At 36.4% G+C, this 20,241-nt stretch overlaps 2 protein-coding genes and 1 long non-coding RNA gene across 3 annotated transcripts; 2 read left to right on the top strand and 1 right to left on the bottom strand.

Annotated features, from left to right (window-relative positions):
* The first annotated feature begins 2,871 nt into the window (after window positions 1-2,871).
* LOC142629756 (uncharacterized) lies at window positions 2,872-5,949 on the top strand. Its single transcript, XR_012843110.1, has 2 exons — window positions 2,872-3,010; window positions 5,575-5,949. It is a non-coding gene; the product is annotated as an uncharacterized LOC142629756 (long non-coding RNA).
* Window positions 3,009-5,354, top strand: LOC142629755 (pentatricopeptide repeat-containing protein At3g04750, mitochondrial-like). The gene has a single exon (XM_075803792.1). It carries the CDS (start codon window positions 3,313-3,315, stop codon window positions 5,263-5,265), a length of 1,953 nt encoding a protein of 650 aa, XP_075659907.1. The 5' UTR covers window positions 3,009-3,312; the 3' UTR covers window positions 5,266-5,354.
* A 1,156-nt stretch (window positions 5,950-7,105) lies between the features above and the next one.
* Window positions 7,106-18,569, bottom strand: LOC142629754 (mediator of RNA polymerase II transcription subunit 14-like). Its single transcript, XM_075803791.1, is given in 9 exon segments — window positions 7,106-8,436; window positions 9,606-10,197; window positions 10,200-10,665; window positions 11,319-12,337; window positions 12,487-13,504; window positions 13,699-13,873; window positions 14,237-14,334; window positions 14,684-15,763; window positions 17,940-18,569. Coding segments are annotated over 9 exon segments (5,544 nt in total). The 5' UTR covers window positions 18,225-18,569; the 3' UTR covers window positions 7,106-7,625.
* Window positions 18,570-20,241: the final 1,672 nt, after the last annotated feature.

The raw sequence follows: 20,241 nt of genomic DNA on the forward strand, positions 1-20,241 counted from the left end.
TTATTTATTATATGATCTATAAAGCTTATATTTAATATATAATTTTAAAACTACAAAAAATTTCAATTTAAACAATTTTGGTTGATGAAATAGCAATTGGTCTTATAATTTTTTAGAAATTTTGTAAGTATTGAAGCGATATAAGAAGAAGATATAATCTAATGGCATAATTAATACTTTAAAATTCCCCAATAAAAATATATTAGGTAAGGTCAGAAAGCCTAATGCTACAAACCAATCTTATAACTAAACTTTGTCCTTCCTTTTCAATTTATACTTTAAAGTTAGCTACTCAAAGTTTTTTTTTTCCCACATTAATCTTATTGTTTTCAACTATATTTCAATTCTATTATAAACTCATTACATGTGAAGCTATTAATGGAATAATGTTAAACAAAATGACACCATTTGACTTGGATTAATAATGTTCATATATTAAGCATATGTGTTGAAATAATTAGCCTGGCATCTTTTAATTTAATAGTTTATATTAATGAGATATCACTGTAAATGAGTTTCTGATTGGAGTGGAAATGTTTTTGAAATTTAATATTTAATTTAAAATCACCATTAAATTGCAGATTTAAATATAGTTGTCAATGTCATACAATATGTGGTACATATTCTTTTTTTTTGGCTACCGGTACATATTGTATTGTATGCAAATAATTTTATATATCGTAAGTATGCATGAATAATACAATAAATAGGTATGTATCATATGTTAATGAAAATAGTCATTAGTTACATATCTTCCAATTTTATAATAAATATACCATTAGATATGAATATTATTTATAAATTTTTTTTCATACATTTTATATAATGTTTTGTATTGTGCGATACACGATACATAAAAATCTAAAAAAAGAGAAAAAAGAGAAAAAGATTTTTGTAATATTCACGTTTTGACAACTATGGCTTAAATTTAATTTGCTATTAACCTTTTTGTCCCTATCTTTTCTTTTTGTCATTTTTTAATTCAAGTTGGAAGAAGAAATGGATTAAAAGTTTCGTAGGCTTATAAACCCACCACAAAAGGATATTAATTCGTAATAGATTACTCCAATTCTCAAAATTGCTTAAGCCCATAGAGCGGAAATATGGGAAATTCTTAGATTTTAGCAAATATTGGGTCTTTGGTTATCATATAATTTATAAGATGTCATTACAATATGGTAATTCTATAAGATCAATAGGAGTATACACTGCTACCAATGTGAACCTTGTAGAAATAAATTGATTTTTATTTTTAATGTTTTTGATAGATGTACATTCAAAGTTCTAAATCATCTATCTCCTTCCAGTCTCATTGTTATAACTAATTATATAAAATAAAAAATAATTAAAAAATTTACACTTCCAACCCTTTTATAAAATATATTATGTATGCAAATTACGACATGGCATAAGTGTCCATTTGGCTTGAGTTTATTTACTCATCTTTTAACTTTCAAGTGTATAATTTTTTAAAGCCTAACTTTTTTTTTCACTTTGTTCTAACTGTATTATATACCTTTCTAGTATATTTTTTAACAAAAAATTTTCAACATAAAGTTAGATAAAATTGTTCTCAAACAAACACTAAGTGTCTCATCAATCTCTTCAAAAGTTTTTAGTCTTTCTTTTTCTAACCTCATTGGTTCAAAATACAATTATATCTAGATAAAATAAACTTTAAAAAAAAGAAGTGAATATATGAGTGGGTTTTTTTTTTTTTTTTGTGTGTGTGGAGAAGAAGTGTATATATGAGCTAAAGATTAGAATATCTATTTTAAAAAACAAAGAATAAGATAATCAGCTGGGCCATCCGTTGGACTCTAATAACGTGATTCAGTTCAGCCCAAAATGGGAAACCCAACCCCAATCAGAATAGTTAGACCCGACTCTCTGAGGAAATTTTAGGGCTTTCTCCAGTTGGATCTAGGGTTTTGATCTTTATTCCTCTTTTTCAAGATAATCTAAACCCCTTATTGAAATTATAAGGCTTTGATCATTATTCTTCTTTCACACAGTTCAGTATCAATTGGTAAGTTTTACTTTCTTTCTTTCTTTCTTTTTCCTCTCTTTTCATAGAAAGCATGTGCTTATGTTTGAGCTCGAATTTGGTATAATTTCTTAGCATTTGAGTTTGATCATACTTTCCCTTTGATTTTGCAGCTAATCCATTTCTTTAAAAGTTTAATAGTACAATTTATTTGATGAAACAAGGATTTTTCTACACTTAGTATAATGCTTATGTGGTGGTGACTTATGATTGGGGGTTTAATATCATTTCTTGGTTACATTAGCTTGATACTGTATTTAAGTTTTACAGAATTAAAGATACTGTTTTTGTTTTAGACCAGATAAGTAATTATCATTATAAATGTATGTTCATTGAAATTCTGGGAATGTAGGTTTTGGGGACCCTGATGTGATTTCTACTGGGAAATGGGTGTGGATCAGGATTGTTTTAATTAGAACATGTAGAATTAGAGAATTTGTCAAAATTCTTGAAGCTACAGCTGAAATCAGATTTTGTGTGTGAATTTGATAGGATTCTGTTTGGGTGCTTTAAAATGGAGCAATGTACAATGATTTCTATAGAATGTCTGTGTACACCTGTTCATGTTATGCAAGCATTCTGCATAGTTTGTGTTTGATGGGAAAACCGTTTTGAAAAAATGTAATAACTCATGTTAAAGTGGGAGAAGCCTTCAATGCATATTTAAAGTTGGATTTCTTAGTTGGTATTCATTAACCAACCGTTTTGATACCCAATATGGTCCTGGGGTCAGAAATGATTTCCGCTTCCTTTTCAAATTGATTTTTCATATCAGATTGTAGTGAGCATTTTTACTGTTCATGGTGGAGCTCTGATGTTTTCATCTCAAGCACGAGGATGGGTTCCTGAGAATTGAGAAAGCTATGTGCATTGTATTAACGTGCAGACTTTTAACCTTTAAAGCTTCAACAAGGAAGTGAAAGTGGCTGAATAAATGGAGCTCTTCAGGGTCATAGAGAAAAAGTATGCTCTTCTGGCTATTTAGGTGGTGACAATTTCAGTATTAAAGATATTATTGGTCATTTTAAAGCTGGGGACTCTACAATCTGCATGATTGCTTTCCATTTGGTCCCAAAAAAATTTTCATGTTGATAGAAATATGGTCATCATTGTAGAAAAATTTATTTGTAATAGTCAACACTGCTATATTTTAGCAATTGATCCAAAAAACAAAGGGTGATATTTTATACTATTTTGAATATAAAACAAAACTATTCTGTTCCCAGCACATATAGAGCTTTTTAGTATTCGCTGAATGCTTATTTATGCATCGGTGTGGCCGAGGTATTCGCTTTCTTAGTTCATCTTCAAACACCCGGATCAACTGGGATCCAACTGTATCACTTGAACTCAATCACCCTACCCTTATTTTGCTTGAGAAATGTTGCATAAGGGATCATTTCAAGCAGATATTGGGCCAGATGATGAGGACCAATCTCATTGGGCAAACATTTTCCATGAGCAGGCTCCTCTTATACTCAGCAATCTCACATCCTGAAAATCTAGACATGGCCCTCCTCCTTTTCAACAATTATACTCCACATCCAAATCTCTACATTTACAACACCATGATCAACGCCTTATCGTTCTTGACGAATCAGTCATTTGCTATCTATAATTCAATGCTCCAGTCAGGTATATACCCAGATAAACACACTCTGCTTTACCTGCTCCAAGCCTCCAAATGTATATTAGAAGTAAAACAGATCCACTGTCATGCTGTTGTGTTGGGTTTGTTGTCTTATGGTTATCTGCAAAACTCCCTGATCAAAATGTATTTGGAGAATGGACTTGAGGGGCTTGCACATCAGGTGTTCCAGCATATGCCTGTATTAGATGCTGTCTCATTTAATGTTATGATTGTTGGTTATGCTAAAAGGGGATGCAGTTTAGAAGCACTAGAACTATTTCGTGAAATGTTGGTCTCAGGTCTTGAACCTGATGACTTTACTATTGTAGGTCTTCTTGTGTCTTGTGGGCAGCTAGGAAATGCAAAATTGGGGAAGTCTGTTCATGCATGGATTGAGCAGAGGAAGTCCAATAGTTCTTCAAATTTGATCTTGGGCAATGCTCTACTTGATATGTACGTCAAATGCAAGAAATTGGAGTTTGCTCAAAGAATATTTTATGCTTTAGTGAAAAAGGATACCATTTCATGGAACACCATGATTGCAGGATATGCCAAGGTTGGGGAATTGGACCTTGCCCACACTTTTTTCGATCAAATGCCTGGGAGGAATCTTTTTTCTTGGAATTCTTTAATTTCTGGCTATTCCCAGAAGGGTGACTATATGATGGTGATGAGTTTATTCAGCAGCATGGTTGTAACTAATGTTATGCCTGACAATGTCACAATGGCAATCTTGGTCCATGCTGCAGCAGAAATAGGAGGACTGGACCAAGGGAAATTGATACACAGCCGGGTGGTTAGGATGCAGATGAAAGTAGATGCGTTTTTGGGTTCAGCATTAATAGACATGTACTGCAAGTGTGGGAGTATTGAAATAGCTTTCATGGTTTTCAGGGGGCTAACCAAAAAGGATGTTAATGTATGGACTACCATGATTACCGGATTTGCATTCCATGGTTATGGAAGCAAAGCTCTTGAATTATTCTCTGAGATGCAAGGGGATGTAATGCCGAATAATGTGACTTTTGTTGCAATTCTTACTGCTTGCAGTCATAGTGGACTTGTGGATGAAGGGATCAAAATATTCAATAGCATGAAGGAAAAATATTGTATTGAACCTGGAATCGAGCATTATGGGTGTTTGGTGGATCTATATGCACGATCAGGGAGGCTGGCTGAAGCAGAAGAAGTGGTTGACAACATGCCAATGAAACCAAGTCGATCCATATGGGGATCAATTGTGGGTGCTTGTAGAGCTCATGGAAACATGGAACTTGCAGAGAGAGCTTTGAGAGAGTTACTAAAGTTAGAACCTGAGGAACCAGGTGGATATGTTTTGTTGTCCAACATATATTCTACCTGGGGAAGATGGAGTTGTTCAGACAAGATTAGGGAACACATGGAAAGGAGGGGAGTAAAGAAGACTGCTGGTCGCAGCAGTGTGGTTATTGATGGAGCTTTTCATGATTTTGTGGCTGCAGATAAGCAGCATCCAAGATGGGAAGAGATTCAGTCCATATTGAATTGCATGAAAAGTGAAATGACCTCCAGCCCTTATTTTTCATTCTTCTTGCAAATGTTACTATAGACCTATGTTGATTTCCTTTTGAGGCCTGACACTTGCTTTTTTACTTTGACGACAGTGATGCAGATATGGAATATTTTTAGTTTGCTGGTTATGTGAAATTAACTTCTTGTATGCTGTTCTTCTAGTATTTTCTCTTTACTGTGCGTCTTACTAATTCTCTTCAAGGAATTTTCCTAGTGGGCATTTGTTTTGCATATAATTTCATATAGAGCCTAGCCAAAAAATATTTACTGGCTTAGCATTGCTGTTTGTTCATCACTGTATTTCCATTTTATATTATTGCATTTGTTGGGATGGTGAACATGTCAGTCTAAGCTGGAGGGAAGTACACAGAGTAGGCAACAGGTTTGACAAACCTAATGCAGCATATTATGGCACTAGCAGATGGTTTCCATGCTGACAGTCCTCAGGGAGACTCATTTTCCTGTGTATGAGTGAAGGTAGTCTTGAATGCTATGTGACTCATATTTTGGTATCACTTATTCGTCTTTTGACTGCTCATGGTCAGGTGTTCTTTTAAACAATGAATTTCTATGTAGTTACAGTTTTGTTAGGTCTTCTTACCCAAAATAAATGCTTTGTAACTGAATGTTATAATGCTCAGATTTGGACTATTTGTGCCTTATGGGCAGAAAATGGTTGAGCAACCATTATATATGATATACACACTAATTGTTCTCCTGCGCCAGTGGATGGCTAGATATGAAGGCAAAATCATGTGATATGCATAGTTGCATGCTTTTCTAAAATTTCCAACGTACTCTCTTTGGGGTGGGGATTACAATACAATTGTATCCCCGAATCGAAGGCCATGGGCTGATCACCAAGAACTATTGAACCTCCCTCCTTTTGGGGAGAGGCAGGAAGTGCTAGTCAACCCACAGGCCGATGACTGCTGACATGAATCAGAAGTTTCTTATAGTTCCCTTAATACCAATTTTTCAAATAGTTTCATACTTCCATTGTACACATGCGCATGTACACCCATATTTATTTTGTTTTATATGCGCATAATTCATGACCTTACTTCTACCCCCATTTTTTGAAGGAAGGCCTTTTGAGCCATCATTGGTCTATGTATGATGCTGTGGTATGGCTTCCAAGTAATGAACCCAATTACCCAATGAATGACTAAAATATACTTGCTATAGTTTTTGTTATTGTTTTATTATTTGCTAAGAACTTGTTATATGAATTAATGATGCTTCTTTTCGTTCATTTCAGGTGTGGCTCAACCTAACTACTTGGCAAGCTAGCTAGGCCAGCTTTGAGCATAAAGAGCAATGTTGAGAGGCTGAAGGGTGTAAATACGTTAATATTTGCTAAGTTGAAAGGTTTCTGTTGTCAGTGTCTTTCTTAAGAGTGCATCTGAAATCCATTACTAATTATTAAGTAAATCGTATGATTATTAAATGGATTACAAGTAAATCTTTTGAACTGCCACCTAACAATTTGAAAGGATTTCTTCCAAACGATATTGAAGAAAATTCTCGATTAAAAAGATTGAAGGATATCAAAACCCATCAAGGCAAACGTTACCTAGGATCCTTATATACTGCAATTTGGTTTTTATAGTGAACATGATCACATTTCTCCTTACATTGATCATTTCCCTAACCAATATTTCATTCAGTGCTTTTGGCACTCCACAACGTTGAGAAAGTGAACAAGTTCACACCCTTGTATATATATTATAAAAATCATTCTCCTACAATACAGTACAAGTCTTAAAGTCAGATTTGATGGATTTTCTAGTCGAGGTAGAACACTGAGTAAAGGCATCTTAGGTTTTAACTTTTTTGCTAACAAGGACTCTAAAGTCCACAATGAAGTCCTTGACTGAAATTGTAATCAGAGGTTAATTATCCTTGAATTGCTTTTAGAGAAAATGAGCATCCTTAAAAGTGTCCCATAGGGGTATACAACTCCAGCTGAAACAAATTTTTTACAAAGTTCGTATCTAATATGTCTAGTGTGACCTGTACAAGGAAAAACCACTGCCCCAAAATTATGTTACCAATTATAAAATATACTAATCTTCAAAAACATTTTACACCCTAATTATCAGATGATCTACGTCCAAAAACATCATCCGCCCTACTTATGATAGGTCTAAGTCAGCTCTGTCAATCTCCCCCCGCCTGCAAGCTCTGTGAGTTCATCATTCAAACATCTTTAATCACGTTTTACCCAGACTCTATTCACCCATTACTGCAAGTCCCCTCCATCGACTCAATTGCATTACTTAAGAATAGAAGAAAGCACATTCCATGACATATCTATACAGGACCCCCAAGAGACTCGCTGGCAAATACCAATATTTCAGAACCATATATTGCTACTGACAGTGTGCCAATTAATCACGTTGACCCAGAGCTTGCTGTAACCCCACCACCATCCCTTAACCCTTGAAGGAACGAATGCAGTGTTCTTTGCACACTATCTGCAACTATTCTCAATCTACCTTGACTAACATCTGCTGTTGAAGATCCATTAACCTCCACAGCTCGAGCCACCCTCAGTCTACATTTCTCCCAGTCATCAACACGGAACCAGCAAGCTCGGCCTCCATGGCTTCCTTCCATACCAAGAAAAGACACATTCTGGTTTTCTCCAAATGAATATCTTAACCTAACAGAAACACAGTAGGGCAACCAGGCAGCACCACCAGCGGCATTTATGTGAGGTATGTGTGCAGGATCCAGAACAACAGTGAGAGCAAAATCAACAGAATTATGGGGCCGATCATAATGGATATTGCTTTTCGCTACAGATGAGTTCTCAGAGTTTTCTTCCGTACTCAACCCTGTGTGATTTTCAAGACATAATTCAATACGTGGTTTCTGCGCAGGGGCTAAGTCTCCACCTTGTACCTGGGCTAATCCTTTTTTCCATGCTATTAATTTCAAGAATTCTCTTAGAATTGATATGGGTAAGGTGAGAAGAGTAATGAATGAGGCAACACGTGAAGCATCATATGGCTCCGATGCAACACGACGGCTGAAGTAGTCACATATCTCACTAATTTCAGATTGAGTAAGTTCCTCCTGTGCAGCAGCAGAGTTTGGCTGCTGTTGTTGTTGCTGCTGTTGATGATGGTGGAAGCGCTTCACACTGAGGACTTGAAGAAGAAGTTGAACTCTATGGACACTTACAGCAAATACATAGCCCCTGCAAAAAGGCATGCAATCAGATTTAGGAATCATATGACTTGAGAATGTAAGATGAGCAAGGAATTAGCAATTATATTTCTACATTATCCAAGCAGCATTAGAGGGCTTCCATTCCCTTATACAATGCAACAACTTATGAGAACACAAGCTTTCAAGAATTTTCTTTTTTCTAATTCATGGCTTTAACACCTCAAATTGCCAACAACAGAAGTGAAGTGTGGACAAGGTCCAAGCAATCAATTCAAAAACAACCAAAAAGGGTGGGGATCAAGATACAATTATGAATTTGAGGGTAACAACTAACAACTACATACAAGAAGTTGTATAATACAAACAAACAAAAACAGAGTAGATCAGGTATCTCAATACCGATGGAGAAGGTGTCTTGTAAAAAAGTTTTACATCCATATATCAGAAAATTGACACACACAACATGGTGAAATTTGTGAGGAGAAAACTGGAATTGATAAATAAATCCACTAAAAGAATGTTTAAACATTTTTCAAGTTGAGTAGTGTCAAGTTTCAACAGATCTACACATGATATGGCCTAGAGAACAATGATCTATGTCCTAAATGTTCCAGGGCCAACCATGTGCAGATCAACAAACAAACTATCCACATCTCAACACTATAGAATCATCATGCCAAGAGATTTGACATTAAGCCATAAATGGGGAGGCTACATCCTAAACTCCTAATGGTATAAGAAGCCACATCCTTACATTACAGCCATAAATCTTTTAATCTTCCCATTTTTTATAAACCCATTGATGTTCCATCTTAAAAAGCCCAATTTAAGAATTCCACTAGTTAGTAATCACACGCACATCTGTGCTTTCATTTTGATGTCATCAATGATAATATGAAGAAATTGAAACTAAGGCCCCGTTTGGTGCACCCACTTAAACACATGTTTTCAGTTTTTAAACAACATTACACGTGTTTCCACACACTTTTCCACCTATACATAATTCCACACATGTTTTCAAACAACAAAACACATGTTTTTAAGTGCATGTACCAAACACCCCCTAATTCGCAGAGCACACCATGTAAGATCATGGGCACCATTCTCTAAATAACATAAGGAGAAACAAAACGTAGAAAAAGGAAGGTTTTTAAGATGTGAACAGAAACAGCCAAAACAAACAGGAAACTATCTTACCCTACAAAGAAGCGCAAGGCAGGCTGCTCCTGGTCCAAATTTAGAAGTGCACCTTCATTGTCTTTCAAAATTGATCCTAGGATCTCTTTCAAAAGATTTGGTAGCTGGGCAAAGAGCCATAGCACTCCAAGGTACTTGAGTATACCTCTTAGAACCTTCTTTAGTGCAACCAGAGGAACCCAACCACCTCCATACCCTCCATCATCCCCGAGACCAATAATGGCAGTATTCAGTTCACCTCGCAGATGTGCAGGGACACTTGTGCCTGGGGATCTACGTAAAGCCACTCCAGAGCCCATAACAGCTAAATTTGAAGGTCCTAGAGCATTTCCCACACGGTTTATACCAGCTACTTGGTTTGCTGCCCTAGACATTGCAGCAGAACTAGGGAGGTTAACTCGGTTTCCATTGGCAGCAGACAATTGAGCAACTGTACTTGGGTTTTGACCATTTGAATTTGCTAGCCCAGCCATCTGTTGCGTACTGGCGAAATTAGGATCTAAACAATTGAGCTCTTGGGCAACATGCTCCATAATAAAAGGGCGAAACTGTGGACATGGCAATGACCCTCCAGCCGCAGAGCCCCCTTCGCCGGTGTTGCCGGTTGCAACCACACCTGATCTCCAGCAAAGCAGCGCATGTCAACCGCAAAGTGCTTACGATATATGATTCGTATCCAGTAAGGACCACGTAGCACAACTGAGACATCAATAGGCAACAAAGAGCTTGGAACAATGCCTGGGCCACCACGCCCAGCAGCATTTAACATTGGGGCTCCATGAAGGCTGTGATTGGGAGGACCTGTAGCTGAAGATGGAGTTGGGTTCCCTGGAGGAACAGAGGTAGCCTGACTAACATTTGTTGTCGAACTGCCAGGCAAGAGACCTGGAGATGTTATGTACCCTGGCTGTTTTGGGAAAGCTACCCCAGGGACCCCTGGAACAGGACCAGCTCGTGCTGGTCGAGTTGCACCTGAAAGAGCATGCAAGGGCCCTGTAGTGAGGCGAATGCAGTCCAAAAGTGATGCAACTTCAGCTCCATTTATGAAATCTTCCAGAAACTGTACAGAACAGAAAAGGCTTCATATACACACCAAAAAAAAAAAAAGGCTTCATATATAAATTCACATGAAAATTTTGCATTTTTTTTTTGTGGGGTGGGGTAAGAGATACATATCTTATTGTCAATAATAAACACAAATATAAAAGTACTATGAATTTAAGGAAAAAGATAATCTTGCACAAAACATCTTGACATTTCACAGGATTTACTGTTCTAAATAACAACGCTGGCACATAACATAAATCCATTTCTGAAATTCCATGAAAACATGGTTGCACTGTCCTTGATAATGAAATTTTCTGGAAAGGGTGCAAGCTGAAAAAAGTTCTGATGTATAAACATAAGGAGGAGTGAAGAAAGCAAAAGGGCAAAAAAAGACTTAAACATGCTACAGTAGAGAAAAGACTAGGCCAGATACAGGCATAAAAGCCAGCACAATGCAGAGTGCATATGAAGCACAAATTCAACTCTAGATTGATCCCAAAAGGATAAGGAAATTATTCACACCACTTTCTGATCCCCAGCCCCCCCATGCACGGGCGGGCACCTGCCCCCTCTGACCCCCCCCCCCCCCCAAAAAAAGAAAAGGAAAATAAAAGAATTTAAAGAAAAAAGAAAAAGTGATACACAGTTAAATAAAATTGAACAAACCTTTGTATGCGGCCAAAGTTGGTCAGGAGAAACATGCATTGTGCAACCCTCTTTACCTGATTCCCACTCAACAACAAAGCGAGCAAGAACACCTGAACCAAAACTAAACCACAAGCTCATTAGTCCCACTGCCTCGATTCTAAATGCCCTTCTCATCTGCTCTGACAACTTATCAGCTGTCTCAAGAGCACATTTGGCTCCAACTGGTGTTTTAACATCAGAGTTTGCACTGCACTCTTCTGGTTTCTCATCTGCTCTTACTCCAAGGAGTTTCCGCATGCCAAGGGCAAACATTCTTGCATTAGAGAGCCTTCGGATATCAGCCACCAACTTCTTTATACTGTCAGCCTCAACCGATTGATAACTCAGAACAACACCATCTGGATCATATCGAATATGTGAATCGATATCAGATGTATTGGCTATGCGAACGCCAGAACCCCATGGTGTACTACTGCTTCCTTTCTGAAGCTCCCATAAATCCCTGAAGTGCTGATCATTTATTTTGACGTCCCAATGCATGCTTCCGGGTCTGCCAAGCCGCAAGCAAATGTGTTGCCATGAGTCACCTCTAGCAAATGGAAGCCGGAACCAGATGTTGGAGGATGCATTTCTTAACCCCACCTCTTCAACATAAGGGATCTCTAGTGCCTCCATCTGGCTAGTCAGTCTGGCATGCTTGATACAGAGTGAACAGTGTCTGACCACTTGAAGCAGAGCTGAAACATAAATGCTGGAAGGCACATTGCCTTTATTTGCTTCAGCTATAAGATTCCCATAGCTATATCCTTCACTTTTAGCAACCATCTCTGTTGATAAAAGTGCCTGAGATGAAGGCTGTTGAGAATGAGTGGGCTCCGAGATTTTCCTTCTCTTATAAAATCCTGTATTTTCTTCGAGACCTTGAAGCGATGGAATTGAACTCAAAATATCTGAAACCATACGCTTTCGAGGATTTTTATCATGCTTGGAAACATCTTGACTAGGACTTTGACAAATTGCAGGTTCTGGCGTATGGGCTGAAACAAGGCCAATCTCTAGTCAAACATTGATATCTAAACAGTAGAACTGAACCGGGAGAGAGAGAGAGAGAGACAGACAGAGAGAGAGAAAAAAAAAAGGTATATATCCCAACTTAATGTAGATAAACACGGAGAAGGAATCTTACATACGGGAGTTGTAGTACATGAACTCGATCCAGCAACTCTGAAAGATCCAGTTAGAGGCCTGGTAGGTGAACTTCTAAGTCCATTAGGTTTTGCACCTGGCACAGGCATTCGAGGGCCAGCGGTTCGGGAAGGAGATAATAGTCGAACTGAGCGACTCCCATACACTGAATCCTTTGAAGTATCATTTAGCAATCTGAGCTGATCTTCATCCGTTGTGGCCTCAACCGAATGTGGAGATCTAAGTGAAGCCAAATCCTGCTCAGACTTTGAGGCTGATAGCTTTTTTAAAGTTGCACTCCTTCCTGCGACAGAAGATAGTGAACCAACTGAATTGGACTGCACAGGGCCCTTCAAATTGCCCGATGAATACAAAGATCCATTATAATGAGTTGCCATACTCGAAACTTTTGCAACATTATTAATCTGTGATATCTGCATACCTCCCTCCCACTTAGGAGAAGGGGTTCCAGCTTTTATACTATGAAGATTCATTGGAGCAGAGCCAAAATGAGAAGCAGGAGATGTGTTGTACGATGAAGAGAGATTCTGAACAGAGAATGGAGGCACAGATGACCCTTTCTCAAGTTCAAACACCTCATCAACAACAGATGAAAAACTAGAAGGAGGACACTCTGCAAGCTGCATAGAACTCTCAAGACCAATATCAGAAAGAAGACCAAGTTCAGAAGTCTGATTAGGACCTCCTGCACTAGGCAGAAAGGAATGTCGTTTTCCCAAGTCAAGGAGGCTCAAATTCATTTCATCTTCAAGCATCTGCATCTGGCCAACATCAATATTCTTTATACGCATCACATTATTTAGGTCATTAAAAGAATGGGCTTTTCCAGATGGATCTTGCTGAGTCTCTAACAACTTAAACAGGGGTTTAAAATCCTTATCAAGTAACATCAACAGAAAATATGAGCTCCCACAGTCTGGAAACCCCATTAGCAACATAGATGAACCATTCCCAATGTTCTTGGGTACTTTAACTGCAGCAAAACCTTGCTCATATACCTGCAAGAACCAAATTATACAACCTTAAAGGATATAAATTGAACCCGTAAGTTTTTTTTTAAATAAAAAAAATTAAAAAGTAATAATCTTTATTGAATAGGAAAGACTGTGTACGCATATATGAAGCTGGTGGTATGTATAATTACTGATTCCTTTTCTTCTTCAACAGAAAGCAAAAAAGAACAAACATTTACCTCAAGGCCTAAAAACCTGCCAATAGATGCAAATAAATGCAGAGTACTTTTGCTTCTCAAGCTTATGAAAACCTCAGCTGCAGTCATGCTTCCTTGGTTCAAAGCTTCTTCACATTCTGTCAATACTGAAGGTTCAAGAATATTCCGGGATGACTGAAGGAGAAAGCGACCATTCCTACAAGACACGAACACTTAGATATTCTACAGAAAATGATGAAATTGTATCCTGAAGCACCACAAAGTACAATTCAGAAGGGACAATTGTGTTTGCTTTTGTTTCTTCACTTTTTTCCTATGAAACGGATGACTATTTTAAAAGGAATAGGAAAAGGAAAAAGAATCCATGAAAATTTTTCAATATCTTTTCTTTTGTAATGCCTAGCCAAATCAATTTTAACTGTGAGGACAGTTTTCCTTCATTTTCTCAACCAAAATAATAAAGCTTTTATCATGTTGCAGACCAAGTTAGCCCCAAATTAAACTGATGTCAATATAAGAAAACATAGAAGGTCACTATAGTTGTATGGGTAGAGGATACCTTATATTAATTCCAAGGGTAAAGAAAGATGAGCCATAGGCACGAACACGTAATACTTCCTGCCCCTCATAATCCCTAGTGCCAGACTTATTGTCCTTCTGCAGACAGAAATTCAAATAAAACAAAATCAATTTCAGGAGATTCATCCCTTTAAAAACAAAAAACAAAAGGAAAGCTCATGAGCTCTAGAGAGAAAATGCATGAAAAAGAAGAAATAGACTCCTGACAACAGTATAGGAACAAAGACAAATAAATGAAAGATCCATGATGGAATTTTCCTGGTACAAAACCATCTTCTGCAAACACATAAGAGATACCATGCAAATGTTTCATTTACAAACAAGAAAACAATCTCAACAGATTTGAAACAATACAAGGCACATGGCATTCAGCCAAATGAGAAACTTCAAAACATGAGCAATGATTCCATAATAAAAGTCAACTGACCTTTCTATAGTCAATATCAGGTTCTTCCAAGTGTGACTGAAGGACAACATCACCTACCACTCGGCAAATCTGCAGATTTTTCCCCAGCTCTTTCTGAATTTCAAGCAAACGAGTATACCTATTACAACATATAGCTCTTAGTAGCAACTTCTCAACATCAATGCAACTTTGGTCAAGAGAAAATTCTGCCTCCTTCCCAGTTAATGGATCTATAACAAATGTGCTATGAAGACACTTTATGTGCAGATCTGGTCCTGGCTCAATTTTAATAAATGGACATGATCCTGAGTCAGATGTCCCAGAGTTCTTATCAAAATCTAACCAGTATAAAACTTTTAATCCAGGTGTTCGGAGACCAGATGAATCAGCTTCTCCGTCTGGATTCAATTGTGTGGAACCAGCACTCCCTCCATGACCTGTACTACCATCAGATATGAGCTCAAATCGAATTGCATCTTTCCACCTTCCTTGTCGAAGAGCTTGTACTTGCCTTATGACAGTATCCATGACAAGTGCCACACAAAGCTCATGGAGAACTGTATATAATGTTATAAATGGGTTTTCTGCTGCAGCCATTCTACGCTCTAGATCATCTCCAAGAGCATGCCGTCGCAATTCCTCCAGCTTCACAAGTCCACTTCTCTCACCAACCAGCAGTTCCAAATGTAATATCCTCCACATTGATAGATGTCCTCGGTAACCAAGCGTAACTAAAACCTTAAATTCCCCATCTACACGAAGCAGTGCAGTGCCATCAGAAACTTTTACCTCAGAAATTTCTTTTGGCAGTGAAACTTCAAGTAATTTAGACCGCACAAGCGTGTCCAACTTCTTCAAAGCTGGCTTTTGCTGATCCTCAGTTAATGTGCTCTGAATACCCACGTTCTCTATACATTTTGGTAAACGCTCATAAGTCCCTGTAAGGAGGACTTCTATAGCAGAAGGCACATCATAGACAGGAGCACGAGCTTGCTGTAGCCCCTCATGCATGAAAAACAATGAATCTGCAGCTTGGGTGAAACATGTATCATGACTTGATAGTGTGGATCCAAGTTGCTGACAGTACTGTATCAAAGGAACCTGCAGAGTAGGCCAGACACACGAAAAAGAAAATGCATTTAAAAACTTGTATAACCTCTCTTTTAAATATCTGTAATTCTATAGAAATAAAGAATGTGAACAAATGAAGTTTTTTCAACCAAAACAACTAAAAAAGTAGAATTCAAAACTTCATATATTTGTTCATTTTCCTCCATTCTTAACAACCAACCGGAGAAGAAAATTCTATCCACTTAAAACATCAATGAAACATCATTGGTTAATCACTTTCCAAAATAAATACTAAACCCATCGCTAATTTGAGAAGTGCAAGTGAACTGAGTTCAAAAAACAAATGTTATCCATTTTCTCAACAATTAAAAAGTTGATGGCTTAAAGCAAGTATAACGAATTTAAGCTGAAAATGTACATTTGAGTAGTTAAAGTCAACTGATAAAACTGAACTGAATTTGCTATTATTTTTTAACCTAGCTGGCTACTTGAGACAAACTCAGAAATAGTCTTGGTTGAAAACCCCAACATGCAACCTAAATTCACATTTTCCAAAAAAAAAGAAATAGTTAATTAAAATATTGAAAATTGACATATTTAAAACATGCATTTAACAAAAGAACCTAAATTCACATATTCTTAACCTAATTAGAGGCTAAAAGACAGAAAAAATTACATTTTCCAAACAAAATTCATTTAAATTATCAAAGTCCACATAATTTAACCTGATTGGCCTTTAAGTCAAATCCTACTAAACCTTCCAAGCATAAAACCCAAAACCCAATTAAACTTACATTATCCAAATAAAAGTCACATATTTTGCAAGCATAAACTCAATCAAATTGACCTAATTGAGCCAATGGATCCAATGCATCAATAGAGAAACCTAAACTCCCATTTCTATCAGTTCCTTCATATTCTGCAGCAATGAAAGAAATGGCAAATCCAATTGAACCACCCAATTTCACATTTTGTTTATAAAAAATAAAGTTAAAAAAAAAATTAGCCAAAATTAAGGAATCTCCAACCCTAATTGGTTAACATAAGATTGAATATAACCTAAATTCATAAAATTGCACCCTATTGAGCTACTTTTTTTTTTTTTTGATAAGTCACCCTATTGAGCAACTTAATGAAACACCCTTCCCAAATCAACAATAAAAGCCCAAACTTCCATTTCTTTCTACTTCTCAGCAACCAAATATATAGAAAATCTGATTAAACCACAACCCAAATTAGCCTAAACAAATAACTCTTCCAACACTGATTTTTCACTAACCAAAACCCACAACTTGGCTGAGTCCAAAACACAATTTTCTTTGCATTTACTCCACTTCTCAGCAACCATTTCAAAATAAAATTAAACCATGCCAAGTCACAGTCTCTTAAAGATTGACCTAAATTTAAGCATATCCTCAATTATCCTAAAATTCATAAACCCTCGACCCTAATTTGCCACCAAAGCAAACATTCGCAACCCATCCAGGTCCAAAAGACAGTAGTTTTAGCAATTCTCTTTTCTTTTGAATTCTTCTTCTGGAAGATAAGCAACGCTTGTTCCAATCAAAACCACCCAAAAGTCACATTCTCTTACAGAATCAATGCAATTCAACCAGACTCAAACTATCCCAAAGTTCAAAAAGCCCTCAAACCCAATTGGCCATGAAATCAAACATTCACAACCCTTTCAGCAACAAAACACCAAATTTCACATTCTCTCTGCTCCTCCTCCACTTCCTCATCAACCAAATAAATAAATAAAAAAAAAAAAAAAAAGCCCAAATCCAATTAAACCACCCAAAATAAAATCACCTTTTTTAAAAAAGAACCAATCCAAACCCAATATAAAAAAATAAAGAAAAACACCAAATTTCACATTCCTCCCCCAAACCCAAATCCAACTAATTCAACCCCAACACAAATAAACAAGAAATTCATAAAAATTTGTCACTAAAACCAATACACCCACACAAAAAAAAAAAATCCAAAATTTCAAAATCTCTTTGTTTCTAATTCCACCAACCAATGAAAAAAAAAAAAAAAAAAAAAAAAATCAGATTCAGTTAAAACAACTAATTCAACCCCAAAACCAATCACCCAAAAACACCAACAACCAAAAAAAAAAAAACCCAAATTTCCTCAATAGAAGGAACTAAATCCAAAAAAAATTGGACATTCTCTAACAAAAGGAACAAACTTTCAGAACCTGTTGGCACCATTTGGCGAGGACGTTGAGGCGGAGCATGCGCTGCTGGGTTTTGACGATGTACTTGAGCAAATTGATCTTCCTCTCCGTATCCAGCTGCTGCGAAGCTTCGCTGGAAGACGACGACGACGACGTCGACGTCGATGTCGAAGACGACAACAACAGCGACTGAGACTTCTCCTTCTCCTTCTCCACCAGCTCCTTTAGGGCTATGAAGGAGTCCTCCGCCGCTCGGCTCACCAGCGCCGAGAACTCCACCGTTTGTTGCCCTAGCTCCGTCCCCATTGCTACTGCTTTAACCTTTTCAATACGGTGTCGCTTTTGTTGGGGGAGGGTTTCAGAGATTCGAAGTCTCTGAGATCTATGGTATCCACCACCTCATGGACCCCAAATTAGGGTTTTTAGAGAGAGAGAGAGAGAATTAGTGTTGAGATGTAATAAGAAATAGTATATTATAGCTGTAATATTAAGCTCTGTATTTCCAGTTGTCTCTCTCTCTCCTATTTTTTTCGTGTCTGTGTGCGTTTGTGTGGATTCTGATTTGGGAGGGAGAGAGAGAGAGAGGGAGAGAGAAATGGGGGGAAGAAAAAGAAAAGAAGGGGAGTGAGAAGAGAAGAGAAAAATGCGATAAACTCTCGTCCTCCTCTTGTCCACCTAGGCTTTATTGCAAAATGAAAAAAAGGAGGCCATGGGGGGATGTTGCCACATGGCCCCTTAATATTGGTCAATCTCTACTCTTTCATTTTTTTTCACCTTTACTAGGAAAAATTGTAACATACAACTTATCTGTTTGAGAGCAAAAAAATACAGTAGTTTCATGTGAAAATAACAAATCAGCAATAACTCTAGGTCTGCTTGGTATGTGATTGATTAAAAACTATAGTTTTTAGTGTTAAATATAGAAAACTGTTGTTTAAAAAAACACAACACATTTGGTAATAGTATTTTTTTAGAAGTGTTTGAATTACATTACTCATTTTAAGATGTTTAAATGCTGAATTTGAAAAACTTCTCTTATCAGTTTTCAAATTTCAAACAACGTTGCTCAATGGCACTTTTATATATATGTTGAAAAATATGGAGCTCACTTGATTAGATAACACATAAAGCTTCATTCTTTAAACATACATTTATGTTTTTTCACACACTGAAACATATTATTTGAAACATATATGGTACCAAATACATTTTTTGCTTTATGAATACTATAAACATGTATTTTCATAAAACTTTTTAAACCAAAGTTTTTACGTCATTTTAAACAACAATACTAGAAATCTCCAATCAAACAAACCCTCTTTTATTTGAGATTAAATCTTAGATCTGTTAGTTGAGGGTGACAAGATATTTTACTAGTTAAGCTAACCATAAACTGTTACTTTGATTTTATTTATTTATTTATGGGACTTTGGTTTTATTTTGATTAAGAATGAATGGTATGTAATAAAATGGTTTACTTGATTCTCAAAAAAAAAAAAAAAAAAAATGATTTACGAGTAACTATTTCATATTTGTTTTTCTATAAATGAAAATTACAATAATGGAGAAGAAAATTTGAACCTGGTTTCTTTGTAAAGGAAAGTCGTTATAAGTAGAATTAAAAACAATATCACTTAAGCTGAGAGAGAGAGAGAGAGAGAGAGAAAGAGAGAGGATGTACCAATGCCCAAATAAGGCAAATATCACTTTCACTCCATAAGTATCCATTTAAGGATTAGGTGGTGAATGACATATACAATTAGTGTCCTCTTTAGTGTGAATTTATTCTTATATAGAGTAGTACACATGAAAAAAAAAATCCAAAAAAAATAGTGGGAGTTTGAGTAATTAATATTGTCAGTCTTATTTGAATAATAATTCCTATTGTACGCATCTTATAATCCGCATCTAAAAAGCATAAACTGTTTCACAAAATCATCCAAATGTTGTAATACAAAAAGTATTAGATACAATTTGTTGACATCTGTTTTTTTTATATAGATACAACTATAATTTAATTTAGTTTATTTTTAATAAAATAAATCAATAAACAATAAGCTAATTCAAGCACAACATTAAAGAGATTCATTTAGCTTTTGAATTTTATAAGCTGAAGTATTTCTATAAATGGCATTGATTAGTTTAGGTGAATAGTACCATCTAAAGTTTATATTATTGGCAAAAATGTGACTAATATTTGCCACTTTCAAAGAAAGTAAACAATTCTTATAACTACAATGTAAAAATATATAGTTTTCTCTCTCTAGAAAAATTCTAGAAAATCTCAGCAAATGGAACTTGCATCTTGTTCCATTTCTTTTTT

Source organism: Castanea sativa, chromosome 3, assembly GCF_040712315.1.
Source record: "Castanea sativa cultivar Marrone di Chiusa Pesio chromosome 3, ASM4071231v1".
Lineage (NCBI taxonomy): Eukaryota > Viridiplantae > Streptophyta > Magnoliopsida > Fagales > Fagaceae > Castanea > Castanea sativa.

What these genes read in the sequence shown, in the direction of transcription:
- LOC142629755 (XM_075803792.1), top strand. Translation starts at nt 3,313, where the DNA reads ATGCATCGGTGTGGCCGAGGTATTCGCTTTCTTAGTTCATCTTCAAAC.